At 42.6% G+C, this 20,487-nt stretch overlaps 1 protein-coding gene across 4 annotated transcripts in view; it reads right to left on the bottom strand.

Moving 5' to 3' along the window:
* ASPG (asparaginase) overlaps nt 1–20,487 on the bottom strand; it is a 96,106-nt gene that overhangs the window by 44,433 nt on the left and 31,186 nt on the right. For all 4 annotated transcript variants that reach the window (XM_085851520.1, XM_085851518.1, XM_085851521.1 and 1 more), the window contains 5 exons: nt 16,184–16,296; nt 15,665–15,850; nt 15,364–15,477; nt 5,763–5,882; nt 5,350–5,445 (listed from right to left, as the gene is read on the bottom strand). In XM_085851520.1, coding sequence (XP_085707646.1) covers nt 5,350–5,445; nt 5,763–5,882; nt 15,364–15,477; nt 15,665–15,850; nt 16,184–16,296 — 629 coding nt within the window. The remainder of the gene's footprint in view (nt 1–5,349; nt 5,446–5,762; nt 5,883–15,363; nt 15,478–15,664; nt 15,851–16,183; nt 16,297–20,487) is intronic.

The following is a 20,487-nucleotide window of genomic DNA, read 5'->3' as shown; positions in this document are numbered from 1 at the left end:
AAATATATATATGCAAAAAAATAAATAAATAAATAAAACTTTAAAACCGCGTGCCAGAAACAAGCACACAGGCCATTCCTTCACTCTCGCGTGGCCGTACATTGGTGGCCGTACGTGCGTGCCCGTACGTGCAAACTCCCCCCCCCAAAAAAAAACTTTCAAACAACCCCACAGGCCATTCCTTCGCTCTCGTAAACGACAACTGGATTGGGGCATTGTGTTTATGTATAAATGCGCATAAGAAATCGAGAAATTATTAGAATACAGTAAGTCTTCACTATCCGGAAGTGGTGCGTGCCTGTACTGAATCTCCACATGCATTCCACAAATTATCACTTTCATTGAAGTAACAACTGCTGTGATACTTACACACACAGAGTTAATTAAAATCCAAATTAAAATCAAGTTTACCTCCCTGTCTTTGCTTGTCATGACATTCGCTGCCATTGACCATTGCCACTCCTACGCCACGGTAACTAAATGGTGCCCTTTCCCCATCGGCCACACCTACGCAGTAACGTGTCTTGTCATTGGTTTGGTAAATAAATGGCCATAACTTGGGAAGCACTTGTCCGATTAATATCAAACCTTGAAAAGGCACATACTCAGGTCCCCAGCAATATACCTGGAAAGTTTCAATTCGATCGGACCAGTGGTTGTCGAGAAACAGCGGTCATACACACACACACACACACACACACACACACACAAACACACACACACACACACACACACACACACACACACACACACACACACACACACACACACACACACACACACACACACCTGGAATTATAGATAGATAAATTACTGCAGAAATGTTCCCAGTTCGTTTCCATCCTTTCTTTCATTGGTCCAGCATGGTTCGGATCTGAGTTTTAGCCGGGTTTCTATACCCGATAATCCATTCATTCTAGTCGGTACGACCTTAGCAGATCCGCTCGCTGCATCCAAACCAGAAAGGTAGTTGGCAGTTGGTAGTCGGTAGAGTGGTCCGGTTCGGGCAAGGCATACCGAGGGCGTGGTTCCCCGGTAGACGACACCATGTAGTTAAAAAGGTAAATTGGTTCTAGACAAAAAGACCCTACACTACGCGGTGGAGGTATTGGCGTCCACGGTCGGTTAAGCGACCCGCCACCTCACGGAATTATCCAAGAGGGACGGCCTACAATGCCGGAGATGACGTAACCTCCCCCACCTAGTGGTTGTTCTCGCCACTGACCCCCGGCCTGCAAAAATACTATAAACATTTACATAGAGAGAAAATGATGAACCTTCCCCCCTCTCTGAAGTAGGAACTACCTCCGAATAAAAATATTTCCCTCCTAAAACCTTCCTATGCAGCCAGTGAGTAAACCCAGCTGTTTTCAACTCATTCCATCCAGCACTTCAGGAATATATAGAAATAGTTGTAAAACAAACAAACAAACACATAAACATGATGTCATTGGCTTTGAAGCATAGCTGGTGTATTTTGTTTTGACTTCTAATTTCCCGTTGCACTGGGTACAGCACTAGATGATACAAATTTACAAAGAGAGAATTGGGGTAACCTCCACCAACCCTAAAATCAGGGGGTTTTAAAAATTTTAACCTCCTAAAACTTTCCCGTGCACACCACGAGTACAACAACCAGCAGTTTTCAACTATTTCTGTCCAACAATTCATGAGTACATACAAGTCAAACAAACACACAAACAAACAAAACCACAAGCAAATAAACAGACACTTCTCAAATTATAGTATGATGGGTATGATGATGATTATTCCAAAAGACTGAGAACCCATAACTTTAAGTGAGCTACATTTTGGACATCCTTCGAGGATGAAGATACTCGCTCATAGCTAGTGCTGGTAGCCTGGTGTTGATCATGAGCTGGAACAAACAGACACTTCTCAAACTGGAATGGCACTCGGTAGCACACATAGTCTTGCCTCGCGTGCTCATTCTTAACAAGTTAACCTTCGTTAACTGAACAGTGAACATGCTGCTATGATAGCCCATACACATGTATCATCCATGTACTCTATGTCATATATATTGCCATTATCCTTAGCTTTATTGATTATTAGGATATTTAATGACCACTTTTGTGCACATGAAGGCCAAATTGCGACAATGAAGATGAATATGAAAAAAACCTGAAACTCTATATGCTACATGGCTAGTCGATCTTATGTATGAAATTTCACATTGATCTGTTCAGTGGTTCTGGAGAAGAAGATTTTTTACATTTTTATTTTCAATCCAATATGGCCACCAGACAACGTGACCGATGACGTCATAAATCTAATCTTCACTCACATCAGGTCGTAGATAAGATACAGTATATGAAGTTTCTCATTTTTCGAACAAGGATTTTGATTCAACCAATTATGGCTGGAATACCACTTCACCAATGACATCATCATCATCACTATATATCTCATGGGTAGTTGATGACATATGTCAAGTTTCAATTTTTTTCGTTGAGCAGTTTCAGAGAAAAAGTCCAATTTTTTTCCTTTAATGCAAATGGCTGCCATTCCACCTGACCTATGATGTCAGAGTTATCAATAAAATATTCTCCATCAGGAGTCCCTCCTATGTTTAAAGTTTTGTATCGATTGGACAAGCGGTTGTAAAAAAAAAAAATATATATATATATATATATATATATACATACATATATATACATACATATATATATATATATATATATATATATATATATATATATATATATATATATATATATACATACTGTGATGCCCCCAGAATCCGAACGCCCCATTGTTTGAATAAATTGGAATCCGAACAATTTTTTAGAGAAAATTTTGCCCTAAAAACCGAACACTTTCAAAAACCGAACACAACGTGGCGTTCATGTTTGTTCACGTGCGTCTCACACACCTGTTCAACCCGCATCTTCTCGTTTTGTTCATAAAGTTCGTCGGTGGAAGTACTCGTGAAAGCATCTCTCGTGTGTCGATCGCTACTTTACCTTTGTTTTCACCTTGATTTGTGCTGGTTTTTTTTCAATTATCAACCTTGTGCATTCACCATGGCACCCAAGAAGAGCAGTAAAGCAAATAGGAGTAAGAGGAAGTCCGTGAGAACGACAATTGATTTGAAGAAAGAACTTATCGCTAAGCATGAGAGCGGTACGCGTGTGTCTGATCTCGCTGCCATGTTCGAGCTGCCGAAATTGACCGTGTGTAGGATTTTGAAAAATAAAGAAGCCTTAAAAGCGCAAAAACCCGTCGTGAAGCGAACTCATTCAATGAACCCTCTGACAAAGCGGCTTTAACGAACTCAACGTTTTTTTCGTGAGCATGGTAGTGACGTGATGCTGCGTCACACAATCGCTTCACCTCTTGATTCTCTCCCGTGGAACCGTGCGGTGAAAACGGCACGTTTGTGTCTCCACAGAGTGTACTGGGATATAAAACACCATTTGGTGCTTCATGGTTAATTACATACCTCCACTAGGCTAAACAGTTTACATTTTGGATCCCAATGGCCACTGATAGGCCGGAGCTGCATCCAGACCTGATGGAAGAAGCGACAATGCTCATGCTCATCCCCCAGGCTTGGAAGAAGATTCATGACATAGAAAAGGTCATTTACTCATCTTATTTTACCTTAAACATGGGTAATTTCAGTTGAAAGTGTCTTGAAAGTGGGTTTTCTTGGGGTCCAGGAACGGATTAATTCACTTTCCATTATTTCTTATTGGGAAAATAGTTTTGGAATTTGAACTTTTGGGAATCCGAACAGCCTCCTGGAACGAATTAAATTCGGATTCTGGGGGCACCACTGTATATATATATATATATATATATATATATATATATATATATATATATATATATATATATATATATATATATATATATATATATATATATATATATATATATATATATATATATATATATATATATATATATATATAGATGTGGACACACAGGCAAACAGATAGAGACAGAAACGGGCATTACAATTGTCTCACAACCCCTTTGGAGAGAGACTAATTATTATATATAGTACTACACGACCCGTGAACCCGTTGGGTTCCCGTTATGACAGCGGTTGATAAAAAAAAATAATTGAAAAAAAAAAACAACAAAGAAAGATAGCTCCAGCGAACTATACCGCTGAGGTTGTTTGCATTGATCAAATAATCCCGAAGAGTACTTGACTGAATCGGGAATTAATTTTTTTATAATATTTTTCGTTGCCCGATTTAAACGAAACTTGATATTGCACGTCAATGTCAAAAAAAAAAAAAAAACGGAGAAAAGAAAGTCAAAATTATTGTGCCTTATGTTCTAAACACAATTTTATTTATTAATGAACACGGAAGTATTAGATCAAAATGGCGATGTTTATTTTATGCTTAAAAATAAATCATTCTTTGTCTATACTAAATGCTTGAGATTTTCAAATAAATAATTTCAAGGAAAAAAAAAGATAGCTCCAGCGAACGATACCGCTGAGGTTGTTTGCATTGATCAAATTCTCCCGAAGAGAACTCAATCAATCGGGAATTGATTTTTTAATAATTTTTTCATTGCCCGATTTGAACGAAACTTGATACTGCACACCACAGGTGAATGGTGAGTAAGGTGGCCCTAAAATTTTTGCGCTATCGTGTACCATTTTGGCTGTATTTCGGAAACATACATACATATATACAAGATGAGAGTTTTGGAAATATATACTAGACGACCCATGAACCCGTTGTGACAGCGGTTGATGAAAAAAAATCATTTCAGGAAAAAAAGATAGCTCCAGTGAACTATACCACTGAGGTTGTTTGCATTGATCAAATTCTCCCGAAGAGAACTCAATCAATCGGAAATTGATTTTTTAATAATTTTTTTCATTGCCCGATTTGAACGAAACTTGATACTGCACACCGTAGGTGAATGGTGAGTAAGGTGGCCCTAAAATTTTTGCGCTATCATGTACCGTTTTGGTTGTATTTCGGGAACATACATACATATATACAAGATGAGAGTTTTAGTAATATTTAGATAGTTTGATTATTTACTGATTTTATTGCTGTATTTGTTGTTGAATAACATTATTTATGTTTAAACAAGGTTTTTATGTATTATAGTACAAAAACAAATTAAAGTGTAAAAATTATGGAACCATGCCGAACTGTGTGGAACTGAACCCTGTTATTGCTATTAGTTTCAACTGCATCTGCATCATGTGTCAGCTGATCACGAGGTCAACATGCAGTACTTCCAAAGGCTGGAAAATAATGTTTGAGTCATACCTGTCTTATGTGGCAAGGCTTAATTTTTTTGTTGTTGTTGTTTTACTCTGCGAAAGACCACACAGTAAGTTACCATGCGCTGTAAGCTCCGTAGGGTCTCCAGGTCTCCGGTCTTGGCTGCAGCACACGCCAAGACCGGCACAAGTGCATCTCTCACGCCCTCGAGCTCCTGTTGGCAGACACAATGGTCCCAAAATAAGAGGAAAGAATTGCTGCAGGATGGATGCACAACTTCACTTTGGGATATTGCTGTTGTGCAAAATCATCCACTTGATTTAACTGATGAAAATGCCATCACCAGGACATACAGAAAGGAAGATTTGCACACTTTCTTTCTCTAATGGCAATTGCAAAACTACTGAAGTTATTTTATTTTATTTTTTGGGGGGAGGGAGGGGGGGGGGAAATCGAACTCAAGCTGGCATTGAATTTGGTTGTTACTGGTTTTTTTTTTTTGACAAACCTTCCTGATTTTCTGAACATTACCTCTGTTCGATTTGCTCCAATGGCGTTTGCGACAAGGCACAAGAAGCTGCTGTCCCTCAGAGAGAATTTCGATGCCGAGTACACGGTGGTCATCTCGCCCCGAAGATTCTCATGGAGTATCTGCACCCCGATCAGATGATTAATCAATTTACTAACTTTACACAAAACAAGAAAATTCCATCCAAATCACACACACACATGTACCAGTACCACAATTCAAAGTACCACAATCATGATTTTCTTGCAGGTTCTATTGTACAAATCCTGGAAATGCTAAGGAGGTAAAAAAAAAAATACTCGACAGTGCAGCTTGTTATTATGCAGTAAAAGATGATCACGTGGCCAATCATGTGACCATCTACCTTGTGTGGGGGGGGGGGAGGAGGCGGGAGGAAGGGTGAAAGAACACATCAACAACATTGATCACACAGCATTGGAGTTTCCTGAATTTGTGCCATGTGTCTGCTTTTGCGATGGAACCACTCAAGGTTGGGTGGGAAATGGTAAATAGCTTGTTCTTTGACGAGTTGGAAAAGTCTTCTATATAATAACTAGTGTGGTTCGGCTCGCTACCAGAGATGCCAACTTTTGGAAATCAGAATTAGGGAGGATTTGCAACCGACACCAAATAATGTGCGTGAAGCGCACATCTCGAGCGCGGAGCGCTCGACCCTTGCGGCGGGGTCCAGGGCCCGCCTTAGGGCCCTGGAAGCTCTGGGGTTCTAGACGCTCTCTAGTGCCCTCTGAGCCCTATTTTGGAGCATTTAACATGTTAAGAATTCCCACTTTTTGAACAAAAAAAGGGGAAAATTGTGCACTTTTTAATGTTACATGTATGTTAATATTAGTAAGTTAGGGGACAATCAAAGATTAACAAAAAGCACAAAAGAAGCAATATTTTTCTTACCTTACTGGCTGGTACTACTGCTGCTTGCTTTTTTCCATGGCAGCTTTGCTGAGTGACAGCTGTGTGGCTCTTTTAGCCCTTCTGATTATGTCTTTGCTGTATTCTCTCTGGTAGCAAGGGATGCTATGAGCTAGTTTTTCAATTAAGAGAGCTTCCAGGGTTTTGACACTCAAATTGGGACGAAATTCAGTATGATTCTTCCGTACAAGACTGAGTGCCCGCTCACATGATGCGTTCGAATGAGGAATGACCAAGATTCCCTTCATCACTTTGCTCAAATTAGGATACTTCTTGGCACCAGTGCAGGGATCTGTGAGCTGTGAAATCCGATGCCACTGCTCATCCACTCTCACTGTCTCAGTAGCAATTGTAGCTATGGAGGCGTCTGCCTGGTAGTGAGCGAATTCACTCTCAAGACTGTCTATGTCACTATCACCGCCACTGAACAGACAGGGGAATTTCTTGATGAAAAACTCCACACAGTCAAACCCCACTTCTTGGTGTAGCTTAACATCCAGCACCTGAGCATGCTTGGCTAATTCATCATCTAGCGGCCAGGTTTTGAATATGTAATTGCAGGCTTTCACATAATATGAGCGAACTGCACTGAAGAAACCTTGGATGTCTGACTCACTCAGAGTGAAGGTGGATTTCTTGAGACTCCTTGTTCCCTTATATACAGTTTGGCATCGTTCCCAATCATGAGGTCCTCATCATTCTTCTGATGATTTCTGTCAGAGAAGGGTACATTTACCAGAGCAAATCGATGACACCGATGGTTTCAAAAACCATACGAAGATATCTTTCAGAAGACCATTCAATTCCTCCGTGCAGGAGATGAATACAGGGTTCGTCTCTTTGGAGCAGAAGATTCCTTCTCAAAAAGCTTGTTCGCATATCGAAGGAAGAAACAATAGTTTTGTTTGTGGAGACAAGAACATCCTGTTGACACGTTTTTCTCTAGATTCCTGCACAGTGTTTGAGGAAGATGCGCTTTAGTTGTAGAACTCGTAGTACACTTAGCCGCAGGGCGATCACACTTGCGTTTACTGCCAGCAGAAGAGGTCAGACTCGTAGTACCAGATCCAATTTTACGTTTGAGGAGAGAGCTTGAGGTAGGTGCAGCCAAGGAAGAAGACCTCTGATTCGAAGGTTTTGCTGAGCTTCTATCAAGTGATTTGGCAAAAGCAGAACTTAACTTGGGTCCTTCTTTGCCTGTAGATGGGACTATCACAGTCTTTCTCGATCTGCTTGCAAAACTTGAAGGGATCTGCTTTGTAGATGAACGTGATGAAGGGCCGGTGATGCTACCTGCTCTCAGCATTGGTTTTGGTGCTGTCCCTGCTGTCTTCTTCGCAGCAGATACTGCAGTGGTAGTGGTGAATGCTGCTCCACTAGTGCTTGATCCTGCAGTGCCAGTACTGGCAGTAGATACAGTGCCGTCCTTCTTGCTCGTTGTTAGAGTCTTGGCTACAGTTGGTTGCATTTTTCTTCGTACTTCTTCTTTGAAGAAGAGGTGAAGTGGCTCCCACTGTTCAATCAGCCTGTCTAGGCACTGACCAAGGGACAGCCACCTTGTTGCGACATGCTTCAGAATCTTGTGTGTCGGGGCATCACAGAGTTCTTGCAGTGCTTTCACTCCTTTGACGCGTTTACTACTTTTGTCCAAGTAGTAGTAAATATCGATGAGAAAGTCATCTAATTCAATGGGTAAGGCCTGAGCCGCCTTCTTGGCCGTATTGTGCATCATATGGCAAGGGCATCCCATGATGTAGCACTCTGGATTTTGTTTGTGGATATAAGCAGCGACTCCTTTGTGCTTGCCCACCATGACAGAGGCATTATCAGCACAAAGGAAACACAATTTCCCCACGGAATTTTCCTGTCACTGAACTCATGATCAAGCAGTTTGAAAATGTTTTCTCCAGTGGAATCTTGTTTGCACGCAGGCAAACTTAGCAAACCTTGCTTCACAATCCCAGCACTGTTGTCATAGTACGAAATCAGGACAGGATATAGCTGGGCCTCACCACTGTCATTGCTACCGTCTGTAGCTAGGCTAAATGGAGCTAGTCTAGCAAAATCGGCAATAGATGAAGCAGTAACATTTGACAACTCACCAATTACACTGGTCAACAACAAATTTGTTGTCTGCATTTTTTAAGCTGATTTAGGACGAATCTGATGCGCTGAATCCAAAACTCACATTAGTTTTGTTCAATCAGGTCAAGTTTTTGAGATATGGCCACATGTCGTTTTTTACATTTTTGTTCACATGTACACATGTGTGGAGCATTTTAGAAGAAGTTGGTGGGGGTAAAATGTCATGTCAAATAATTGTTTTAATTGGAAATAATTATTTTAATGACAAGAAGTATTCAGGTACGATAGTTCTAGGTGATTATGTCGAAAAGGGATCAGTTTGAAGTCATAAAACCTCAAAATCTTCCAAAAATTGGTGAGGCAAAGCATAAAGTTCGTGGATCAAAACTAAAGTTAATGGGGCAGATTTTGTAATAATGTGATACAAAAAAGTTGTATTTCTTGAAATAACGAACTCTGAAGAATGTACAATACCTACATGCGCCTAATTTATGACATGCGCTTCTGCTCAAGCTTGGAGTGCCACAGTACGAACCCAAAGATTGGAGACTGTTCATTGACAGCAGCAAGCGATCACTGAAATGTGTTCTGCTACACAACGGCAACCAGTTTGCCTCTGTACCCATCGCTCACTCGACTACACTGAAGGAGAAGTATGAAGCGGTGAAGTACATGCTGAGAAAATTGGTTATGATCAGCATAAGTGGTTTATTTGTGTTGACCTGAAGATGGTGAACTTTTGTTGGGACAACAGTCTGGCTTCACCAAGTACCCATGTTTTCTGTGCATGTGGGATAGTAGGGACCGTGCTCAGCATTACACGAAGAAGGACTGGCCTGTGCGGGAGGAATTGGTGCCATGCAAAGAAAGGAACGTCATCAACGACCCTCTGGTGGACAGAGACAGAATACTCTTCCCACCGCTGCACATCAAGCTCGGCTTAATCAAGCAGTTCACCAAGGCTCTGGACAAAGATGGTGACTGCTTCACTTACTTGTGCCAGGCTTTTCCAGGATTGACCATGGAGAAGTTGAAAGTTGGCATCTTTGATGGTTCTCAGATCCGTCAGCTCATCAGAGATCCAGAGTTCAAAAACTCAATGAACGAAGTGGAACTGGAAGCGTGGAAGACATTTGTTTTGGTAGTGAAGAACTTTCTTGGCAACAATAAGGCCAGAAACTACGCAGAACTTGTCAACAACATGCTGACTGCTTTCAGAAACCTGGGCTGCAACATGAGCATCAAGATGCACTACCTATTTTCACATATGAACCGGTTTCCTGAGAACCTGGGTTCAATGAGTGACGAGCAGGGGGAGAGATTCCATCAGGACATGAAGGAGATGGAGACCAGGTATCAGGGTCGCTGGGACGCAGTCATGATGGCTGACTACTGTTGGAATCTGAAGAGAGACCTCCTGCCGCTGAACATTCCAGGAGTTCGAAGAAACGGAAGTTCAAGCCCTGAAGTTTGAACAGTGGTGACGCAACATGCAATTTACTTGTACTTACCTTTATCAATGCCCACCATTCAGATGACAGTAATCGATGTTTCTATCATGTAATCAATAAATGTTGTTGGCAAAACATTTTTTTTTCTTAAAAACATGTTTAGGATGATATGTGTTGACAAAAATCAGCTGATAATGCCACAAAAATGTAATTGATTTTGTCACAAGATCTGATTTTTTCAAATCAACTTTGCACAAAAACCTGACCTGATGGAGAGAAACGGATGCCATTTCCTGATTCAGCAGTGCCAGAATACCCTAATTCACTTGTAGAAATCTAGACAACATTCAGAAAGTAAAAAATTGTTGACCAGTGTTCTTTTTTCTTCTTTGTTCTTGTTCTTTTTTTTTTTTCTTTTTTTTCTTTTTTTTTCTTGCTTTTTGTTCTTGTTTTTTTTCTTTTTTTTTATTTTTTATTTTTTTTTGTTCTTGCACATCTTGCACATCTTGCAAGTTTTTGTTCTTGCACATCCATACTTTGAAGCAACTTTTGAATCTGGAAACATCTTTTGAAATAGAGGTCCAGCATGATCTGAGACTGATATGGGCAAGTTATGTCCCACAATAAATCCACGAAAGAGAAGTTCCGCTCGGGTAACATCCTCTTCCTCGCTTGTCCCTTGTTTGGTGAAATAATTCAGAAGTGTACCGGTACTCGTGCTCGAAGATCTCTCCTTTGCAATGTCTGTGTGCCGTTTGCTTCCAACGTGCTTTCGAATATCATCGCGACCTCCGTGCTCAACTGAAATATCAACGCTGCATACTGTACAATACGCATGATGAATTCCTCTTTCAGACTTTCGAATACACGGGTATTGGAGAATGGATTCGGTCTTGTACTTCTGAGACCATTTCTTGGTCTTCGTAGCTTTCTTCTCTGCCATTTCGTAATCAACATCGAGGGCTTGAAGCATCGGTAACTTCTGAAGTCGATGTTCCACAGCTGCAGCGCGACTCGTAGAACTCTAGCGGCTGTTAAACACCGCACGGTGGTCGCGACCGCCGGGCTGGTACGGGGCCCAGCTGCATGCAGTGAGCGTATCGCATGCATATACACTGTGCATACATACCGCATGCACTGTATTGCACACATACCGCATGCACTAAATCTCAGTGCATGATCGCATAAGCGAGATCCAGACCCAATGTTTCGCTGCTCCTCATTTGAATTTGCAATTTTTTACGTACAATTTGGAAGCAGCGAATGTTATGGAGTTACCACATGCTATACGTAGCAGACGATGCTTTTCATTCAATTCTCATACTAGTACATTCTGATTAGTGAACAGTGCAAAAATATCAAAATTTCGGGAGGATAAGGATAGTGATCGTAAGGGCGGGAGTTTGGGTGAATTTTCGGAAGCCTCCCGATGAAATCGGGAGGGTTGGCATTGCTGCGCTACGCTCGCCTCTCCACACGTTGTTGCAGAGATTGGCGTCACAGATTTGCTGTGTTGGCATGATTTACACCAATCATAATACAAACATTTATTTTCTCCAAATTTATTTGTAATATTGGTGCTACTGTATTTATTTGTGAAATAAGAAGGTCCAAGTGGTCCAAGTCATCAAGGGTCGAAGCTGTCTAATCTGTCTGAAGGGTGTAATGGGTGGAAATGTTGTTGATGTCTCAGGGGTCTAAAGGGTCTTAGGGGTCTTTTGGGTCTTCGGTGACTTTGGGGACTTTTGGGTCCTCGGGGTCTTTGGGGGTCCTCAGGATCTTGGGGGTCTTTTGCATCTTAAGGGTCCTCAGCGTCTTAGAGGGTCTTCAAAGGCCTAAGGGCTCTCAGCTGTCTAAAGGGTCGAAAGGCACATTCCAATAGTACGTAAATAATAGACATATAGTCACACGGCTGGACAGATGAATGGTCGGATGGATGGATGGAAGGTAGGACAGATGGATGGACGCATGCCGAGACAGAGCTCTTTTTATATATGGATGTACATGTATATAGATGTGCAAATGCACATACATACATGACATGGCCAAAAGTATGTGGACAAATGCTTGTCAAACATCTCATTCCAAAATCATGGGTATTAATATGGAGTTGGTCCCTCTTTGCTACTACAACAGCCTCCATTCTTCTGGGACGGCTTTACACTGGATGTTGGAACATTGCTGTGGGGATTTGCTTCCATTCAGCCACAAGAGCATTTGTGAGGTCGGGCTCTGATGTTGGGTGATTCGGTCTGGCTCGCAGTCGGGCGTTCCAATTCATCCCAAAGGTGTTCGATGGGGTTGAGGTCAGGGCTCTGTGCAGGCCAATCAAGTTCCTCCACACCGATCTCGCCAAACCATTTCTGCATGGACCTCACTTTGTGCATGGGGGCATTGTCATGCTGAAACAGGAAAGGTCATGCCAGAGGATGAGCAAAGAACATTTGAAAGTGTTGAGTGTGCCAATGGAGAATGTGTTAAAAGGCCATACATGGGCTTATTCATCCTCTCTTTTCTCTTCCCATTCTCTGAATTCTTCCCACTCTTTTCTTCTGCACTTCGCTACTCTCCTCTCCTGGAAGCCAAGTGACTGTTAACAGGGGGAAAATCGAGTTGGCTAGAGCCAGGGGTGTTTGCGCTTTCTCCGGAGTTGGGGACATCAGTGCTGAGTGGGCCCACCTTCGTGGATGCTGGAGTGCTGACCTGTGCCACCCTGTGGTCCTTCCCAGTGTTTCATTTTGGAGACCTGCCCTCCCATATGCTTCAAGACCAAACCTGGGTTTTCCCCTTTGTGCACAAATGTAAGAATGCATATGGCACCACAGGTTCGTTATTGCGTTAAGTGCATATTTATTTATTTATTTTTATTGATTGTTTCAGTCTGCTTTTAGTCTTGTGGTTCTCCATTTTCATCATCCTCTGTCACCTTTCAATAAACTGTTTGTCCCTAAGTGCATGTGTAGCCTGATAACCGCCATTATCTCAAGTATGCCCAAAACCTTTCGACCCGCTTTGGTTAATCCCTGGAGGAGATTGAATTTGTTAAACATTCATTCCACGAGACCAATGGGATTTGGATTCTGACCAGGGAATCCAGGCTACCCGTTCGAGTGCGATTCCCTTTAATTCGGCCATTCGCAAAGCACATTGCTTTGGTATGGTGGGTCCGCATTAGCAGACCCGTTGACACGACAATATATGTATATATATATATATATATATATATATATATATATACATACATATATATATATATACATACACCAAGACTTATGGAAGATCCTGTACATACCTTCCAGCTCTAATGTTTAAGATATGTGTGCATACATTCTGCCAAGCTGTTCCACTACAGATACAATTCTGACATCTATCAGCTCATGTAGAAGACTGTCCAAATACAGTCCTGAGGCAACTTGTCCCCTTTCTCAACCCACATGGAAGAAGCAGAGCATAAGAAAGGACATGTTCGCAGCACGATGGAGTGTACACCTCACTCCTGAATGGCAGAATCAGATACCAACATGAGAAAACTGGACGATATGCAAGAGAAGGCCATGAAACTGATTAAACCGAATGCTGTTGGTAATCTTGACCCTCTGTCTCACTACAGAATATTGGTTGGGCTGCATCTGCTATTCACAAAGGACAATGCTGAAGAAGCATCAGAACTCCTGCACTCAGTTATGCCACAGAGAGCAGCACTATCTAGCAGCACCAGAAGGGGGCACACTCTGCAGCCAATGAACAGCAGGAACCAGTATGGACAATGGAGTATACACCTCTATGACAGGTCATTCCTTCCGGCTATCATTCTCTTCTGGAACAGCATACCTGAGGACATTGTCTATGGAAGTGGAGACACAAATTCATTCTGTGGGAGGACTCACAGACATACCAGAGTGGACCAGAGTGCACAAGAATGGCAGAATTGATACTATTTTGTTTTTGCTTTATAATATGGCATATAGTTTGATCAGCTCTCAAATTCTCAAAAGTTTGCAGCCTAGTGTCTATATACAATACACCGTATATATATATATATATATATATATATATATATATATATATATATATATATATATATATATATATATATATATATATATATATATATATATATATATATATATATATATATATATATCCCTGTGTTGCAAGAGGCGACCAGGGTTGCGTCAGGAAGGGCATCCGGCGTAAAACATGTGCCAAATCACTATGCAGATCATATGGATGATCCGCTGTGGCGACCCCGAACGGGAGCAGCCAAAAGAAGAAGAAGAAGAAGAAGAAATATATATATATATATATATATATATATATATATATATATATATATATATATATATATACATACACACACACACACAACCCCATCTCCCGCTGTGTGGGGAACAGGTTAAACAAAAAAAAAAAACCAGCCTGTACCAAGCAACAAGCAAAATCAGGTACACCCTGTAAACAAGCAATCCTCCCCCCTCCCTCGGCCACCATCTCACAGGCTACCCAGCTAAAGTGTGCGATGATTAATCGCTGAAGATTGCAATGACACACATGACCAACATGCAAAGCGGTTTATGACCAAAGTCGATAGCTTTCAGAGCCGAGCTCTGAAAGAAAACCAGCAATCTACGTGGTATCCCAATAATGTGAAAGAGCCAGGATTAAAAGTCGAAAGGTGTCTGAACTCAAGCTATGAGGTAGAATTGCGACTTGGGCCTGTACAAGGCTCAGCTCAATCCCAGTGGATTAATGAAAAAGCTGACCTCACATCATCACCCACACCTACTCATGGTCGTCTCTCTCAATAAAGCTTGTTGAATTAATAATCCCAAGTGTGTCTGTTCCTCACTACCTGAAAATGCTTTCACGTCGCCATGTTTACCTTGCTTTCCCATAAACCTCGGCTGAATGAAGCTGAATGAAACAGAAGGGCTACCTGCCTTCGTGTAAATTAAATCATCATTCAGAGTAAGAATTTCTGTATCAGTGTGACAAAACACATGACATGTATAAACACCACATCAGTGTCCAATCAGGTGTGAACTGTTGGCTTCACAACCAGTAGAGCTAAATGACCCCTTATCATCAAATCCGAAATCAACCACTTTTTAAACAATACCCTTTTCAAAACCTCTCCCACCTCCTTCTGTTGCTTTATGCTCAACTCGCTTTTCCCCAAGACATACGAGAGTTTGGCCAGGGCGGCTTCTGGGGTCATGTCTCCTCCAGGAATCACACCACAATGCAACAAGGCCTGCAATGGGGGGGGGGGGGGGGAGGGTCCACAGCAAGAACAAAACGCCTTAACGGTTGAAGTACTATTAACTGGAGAATGAACTTGTGGACAATATTGCTTTGGGGTTCATGAATAATGGTCATTCATATTAAAATTGGAAATTACAAAAAGATGTTGCAGTAGCCTAGGAGCTGAGCGGTGACACCTTTCCAGTGGCGTAGCTCTCACTGACACTCCCACAAAGACACTGTGTGCAGTTTATGATCAAAACGCCACGGTCAGTGGCCGCCCGCAACTCCTCGAGTAGATCGGGTCGCTTGTCGGGCGCGTTGCCGGTGCCGTACGTTTCTAACACGATGCCCTGCATGGGAGGCTGCAGAAAGGCCCGGATCTGAGGATGGGAATGAGAGGAAGCAGTTGTGTAATCGGAGGCTGTAGCTGCAACAGCTCCGGTAGTGCCCACTCAACTATCAACTTCAAAGGTTATGGCAATCAAGCAAAGCGTCCTCTGACTAAATATAGATTACTGGGTGGAGATTCCATGCACTGTACACCTCTTTCAGAATCGCTAACAGTGTAACGATAATAATCTGAAATATTTCTGAAGAAGTGATCAATAAAATATGAAGAAAAGGAAGAAGAATAAGAAGGGGGGAAAAAAAAAAGAGGCAGAATAATAGGTGGAAGAAGAAGCAGCTCACAAACTTGTGAGGCAGGTGCACACCGTGTCCGAGGTAATTCCTGGGAAGAGACGCAGCAAACCCACGTTGCGGTTGAGGTTGGTGTGAACGCGGAACTTGTGCATTGTGTTCGGCCTCCACACCATGTCCCAGCTCACTGTACACACAGCAAATACACAGGAGGTTGCTTCTGTTAACCATATAAATCTTCCATCAGACATTTGAATTTCCTCGAAACAAACACTGAAATTGTGATGGGTGTTTGGAAATGAAAGGCCAAATTGCACCTTTCACCGGCAACTTGCCAGAAGCAATCGATCATCTCTCACCAAATAAATTTACCCCAGCTGTTGGGCTTTTCATTTTTATCACGTGAGAAACGGTCTTGCTTCTGGCCTTGTGTGTGGCAGGGTGTCTGTAACTTTGACAGTTTGTGGTTTATTTCACGCCGTCGCTGAACATCTGCCGACTTGTGGTGAAACTGGTACGGCAGTTGAATGGTCACGTAGCGTTGGAGTTTCCTGCATTTGAGCTCTGTGTCTATACTTTTGCTATGGAACCACTCAATATTGGGTGTGAAATGGTGAAGAGCTTCCTCTTTGACTGGTTGGGCAATTCTCTTTATACGCATACATACATACATACATACATACATACATACATGGTGGCCTGAAAATCAGTTTACCCCTGCTAAATTTCTCGCACCTCCCTCCCTTGATTAATTCAGTGGTGCAAGGAGAATAAGGGAGGGCATGTAGATACAGTGACTGACTGATTATATTATAAGTGCAGGTACTTTTTTTTTGTACACAATGTCAAGGCTCGGATGAGAGATAAAGCACAAAATGTACAACAAGGGGAGCATGCGAGAAGAGGGGTGGGAGAGGAAGGACAAAACAGTTGGGAACAGAGACATTTGGAAATCTGTGGAAGGGAGAGGTACAAGGGGAAAACAAGATGGACACTACAGGGACTTTCAGGTCCTTACACGACAGGGACTTTCAGGAAGGAAAGCTGGAAATTTGAAGGGAGTCAGTTTGGGGTGGATTAACAGGGGAACAAAAGATTGTGGTTTTGGATGGGGGAAGACAAGAGGATGGTGGTGAACAGCTGTTTTGAAGACCTGGAGGGAAGAATGGGATCGAAGAGAGTGTGGGAGTTTGTTCCAAAGGCGGGAAAAAGAGGATTTTCCAGAGAGTCGGAGAGGTCACTGATAAAAACCAGAAAAAGCACTGGTCCCAGAACGCTGCCTTGAGGAACTCCAGCCTGGACAGGAAAAGGGGATGAAAGAACTCCATTTAGGGCCACCATACGTTGACTGCGACAGGAGAGGAAGTCTGCGAGCCATGAGTGGAGATGGCCTTGAATGCCACAGGAAGAGAGCTTGGTGAACAGGGCAGGGTGCCAGACAGTATCGAAGGCACGCGATATGTCGAGGGATATGTCTCTGATTTCATGTCTGGCATTGAGGACCTCCATCCATTGATGGGAGAGCAGCATATCCAGGGTAGCGTGACCTGGTCTGAATCCAAATTGATGGTCGGAAATCAAGCCATTGGAGAAGAGGAAGGATATAATGTCTGAAGCGATGATGGATTCCATAACCTTGCTGATGATTGGGACAAGGCTGATTAGTGTGTAGTTGTAGGGATCTGTTTTTGCACCTTTTGATGCAGAGTGGTAATGTTTGCAAATTTCCAAGCAGATGGCAGATGACCTTGAGCAAATGAGAGGGTGAATATAACAGAGAGAGGGTGAGCAAGAGCAGAGGAGCAGGTTTTTAGGACACGTGAGCTGATGCCGTCTGGACCTGTTGCAGAATCTGAGTCGAGGTTTGACAGCAAGCTCTCCACCTTGTCAGGAGAACAGGACACAGAGTCCAGAGACAGCTGGGTGTGACTGGATAAGGTGGGTACAGAAAGCGATGGGTGTTGGACACAAAATTTAGAAGCAAACACCGAGTTTTTGCATTCAGCCTTTTCATATGCAGTGTCAGCCGTGCAGCCATTTGAGGTAATGTAGGGGATGGAGGGGGAACATACACCAGAAACAGACTTTACAAGCTGCCACCAGGATTTGGAGGAGGGAGACAGGTTGGAGAGTTCAGACTTGAGATTAGAAAGATGTTGTTGTCTGGCTCTCCTGAGGGTAGATACACATTTGTTCCAAGCTTTGTTGAAGGAACTGAGATTACCCTCAGTTGGGTTTGCTTTCCATGAGGTGAAGGCAAGTTGTTTCAGGACAATTACCTCGCCACAAGCTTCAGTAAACCAAGGGTGGGAGGAAGGGTAGGACAACTGAACACGAGAGGGGATAAATCCGTGCATGAGGGAGAGCAAGTTTCTTTGAAAGAATTCCCAGGACGAGTTGATGCCGGAGGAAGTAGAGATGGGAGACCAGTCTCGAAGTTTGATGGCTGCTTGAAAACCCTGCCAGTTGGCTTGAGTGAAATGCCAGACTCGACGGCGGTGAGGTTGTTCTCTAACAACAGCCAGAGAGATGTCTACTTTGACAAGCACGTGGTCAGATGAACCAATTAGAGCGGACGAAGAACAGCAGATATTTTCAGTGAAATTGGTCAAATCAGATCCAGAATCGATGGAGTATTGTTGGTTGAGATCCGAATCGGGAAGTTGACAGATTGAGTCAGTCTCAATGAGTCACAGAAGTCTATCATGGTGTCTATTTACTTCTGTCATGTATCTGTAATCGGCTGGCAGCAAACGAGTGTACCAAAACGATTGTAGATAGTTCTGAATATGTCTATTACATATAATTGCTGCAGTGGCCAAGCGGCAAACATTCTTAATTTGTTCTTTCATGGTTAGGTGACGATCCATGACTGCACCAAGTTTGTCTGTTGGAAAAATTTGTTTTTGGAAAAATTTGGAAACACCAAGTTTGGAAAAAATTGTTTGTCGTCGGTTGCAATACTCACTACCGAGTTCCAAACTGACTCTGGAAGCAACATCAGGACAAGCACGGTTTGTCAAGAGCTTCATGAAATGGGTTTCTATTGCCGAGCAGCCGCACACAAGCTGAAGATCACCATGTGCAATGCCAAGCATCGGTTGGAGTGGTGTAAAGCTCACCACCATTGGACTCTGGAGCAGTGGAAACGCGTTCTCTGGAGTGATGAATCACGCTTCACCATATGGCAGTCTGACGGACGAATCTGGGTTTGGCGGATGCTAGGAGAACGCTACCTGCCGGAGTGTGTAGTGCAACTGTAAAGTTTGGTGGAGGAGGAATAATGGTCGGGGGCTGTTTTTCATGGTTCGGGCTCGGCCCCTTAGTTCCAGTGAAGGGAAATCTTAACGCTACAGCATACAATGACATTCCAGATGATTCTGCGCTTCCAACTTAGTGGTAACAGTTTGGGGAAGGCCCTTTCCTATTTCAGCATGACAATGCCCCCATGTCAAAGCGAGGTCCATACAGAAATGGTTTGTCGAGATCAGTATCGAAGAACTTGACTGGCCTGCATGGAGTCCTGACCTCAAACCCGTCGAACACCTTTGGGATGAATTGAAACGCCGACTGCGAGCCAGACTTAAATCGCCCAACATCAGTGCCCGACCTCACCAATGCTCTTGTGGCTGAATGGAATTCTGGCATCTATCGACTCATGTAGAAGACTACCTAAGTACAACCTGTACATCCTTCCCGACATCAACAAGGAAACAACAAGGAAATCCAACACAGATGGAGGCCATTCAGCCCATCATGCCTGCGCGAACACCACCCAACCCAAGATCCAAAGAAAATGCAAAAATAAAAAATAAAAAATATATAAAAAATAAAGTTTTTAATTCATGAAAGAAAAAACAAACATTTTTTTTTGTTTTTTTGGGGGTTTTTTTTTTTTCTTTTCTTCCCCTCGAAGAGGGGGCATGGGCTTGGTTAAAACCACACATCAACCACACAACCCCCTTAACAAGACCCCCACCAACAGCACTCCGTACACAATCACCAATCAATATTCAAACTACCGAAATGTCCTATCAACATCCACATAATTTCCAGGTACCTATCCAATTATAATTTAAACTTATCTCCTTTTTCTGCTGTCACTACCTTTCCAGGGAGACCATTCCATGCATTAACTACTCTGAGTAAAAATCCCCTCCATGCCTTACGACCGTCTTAACTCTCCTCTTCTTTCCTCTCAAGCTATGGCCCCTGGCACTATCACTGTCTACTCTGTTGAATAATTAATCTGCACATATTTTATCTCCCTTTCATTATCTTAAACAACTCTATCATATCTCCTCACAACCGCTTCCTTTCTAGTGAATAAAGCCTTGTAAATTTGATTAAGCATTGACCTCCCCCCTTCCCCCATCTC

Source organism: Eptatretus burgeri, chromosome 13 (assembly GCF_056783735.1).
Source record: "Eptatretus burgeri isolate ZD-2024b chromosome 13, Ebu_testis_v1, whole genome shotgun sequence".
NCBI lineage: Eukaryota > Metazoa > Chordata > Myxini > Myxiniformes > Myxinidae > Eptatretus > Eptatretus burgeri.
The sequence above is the reverse complement of the archived record's forward strand: the minus strand, read 5'-3'. Positions and strand labels throughout refer to the sequence as shown.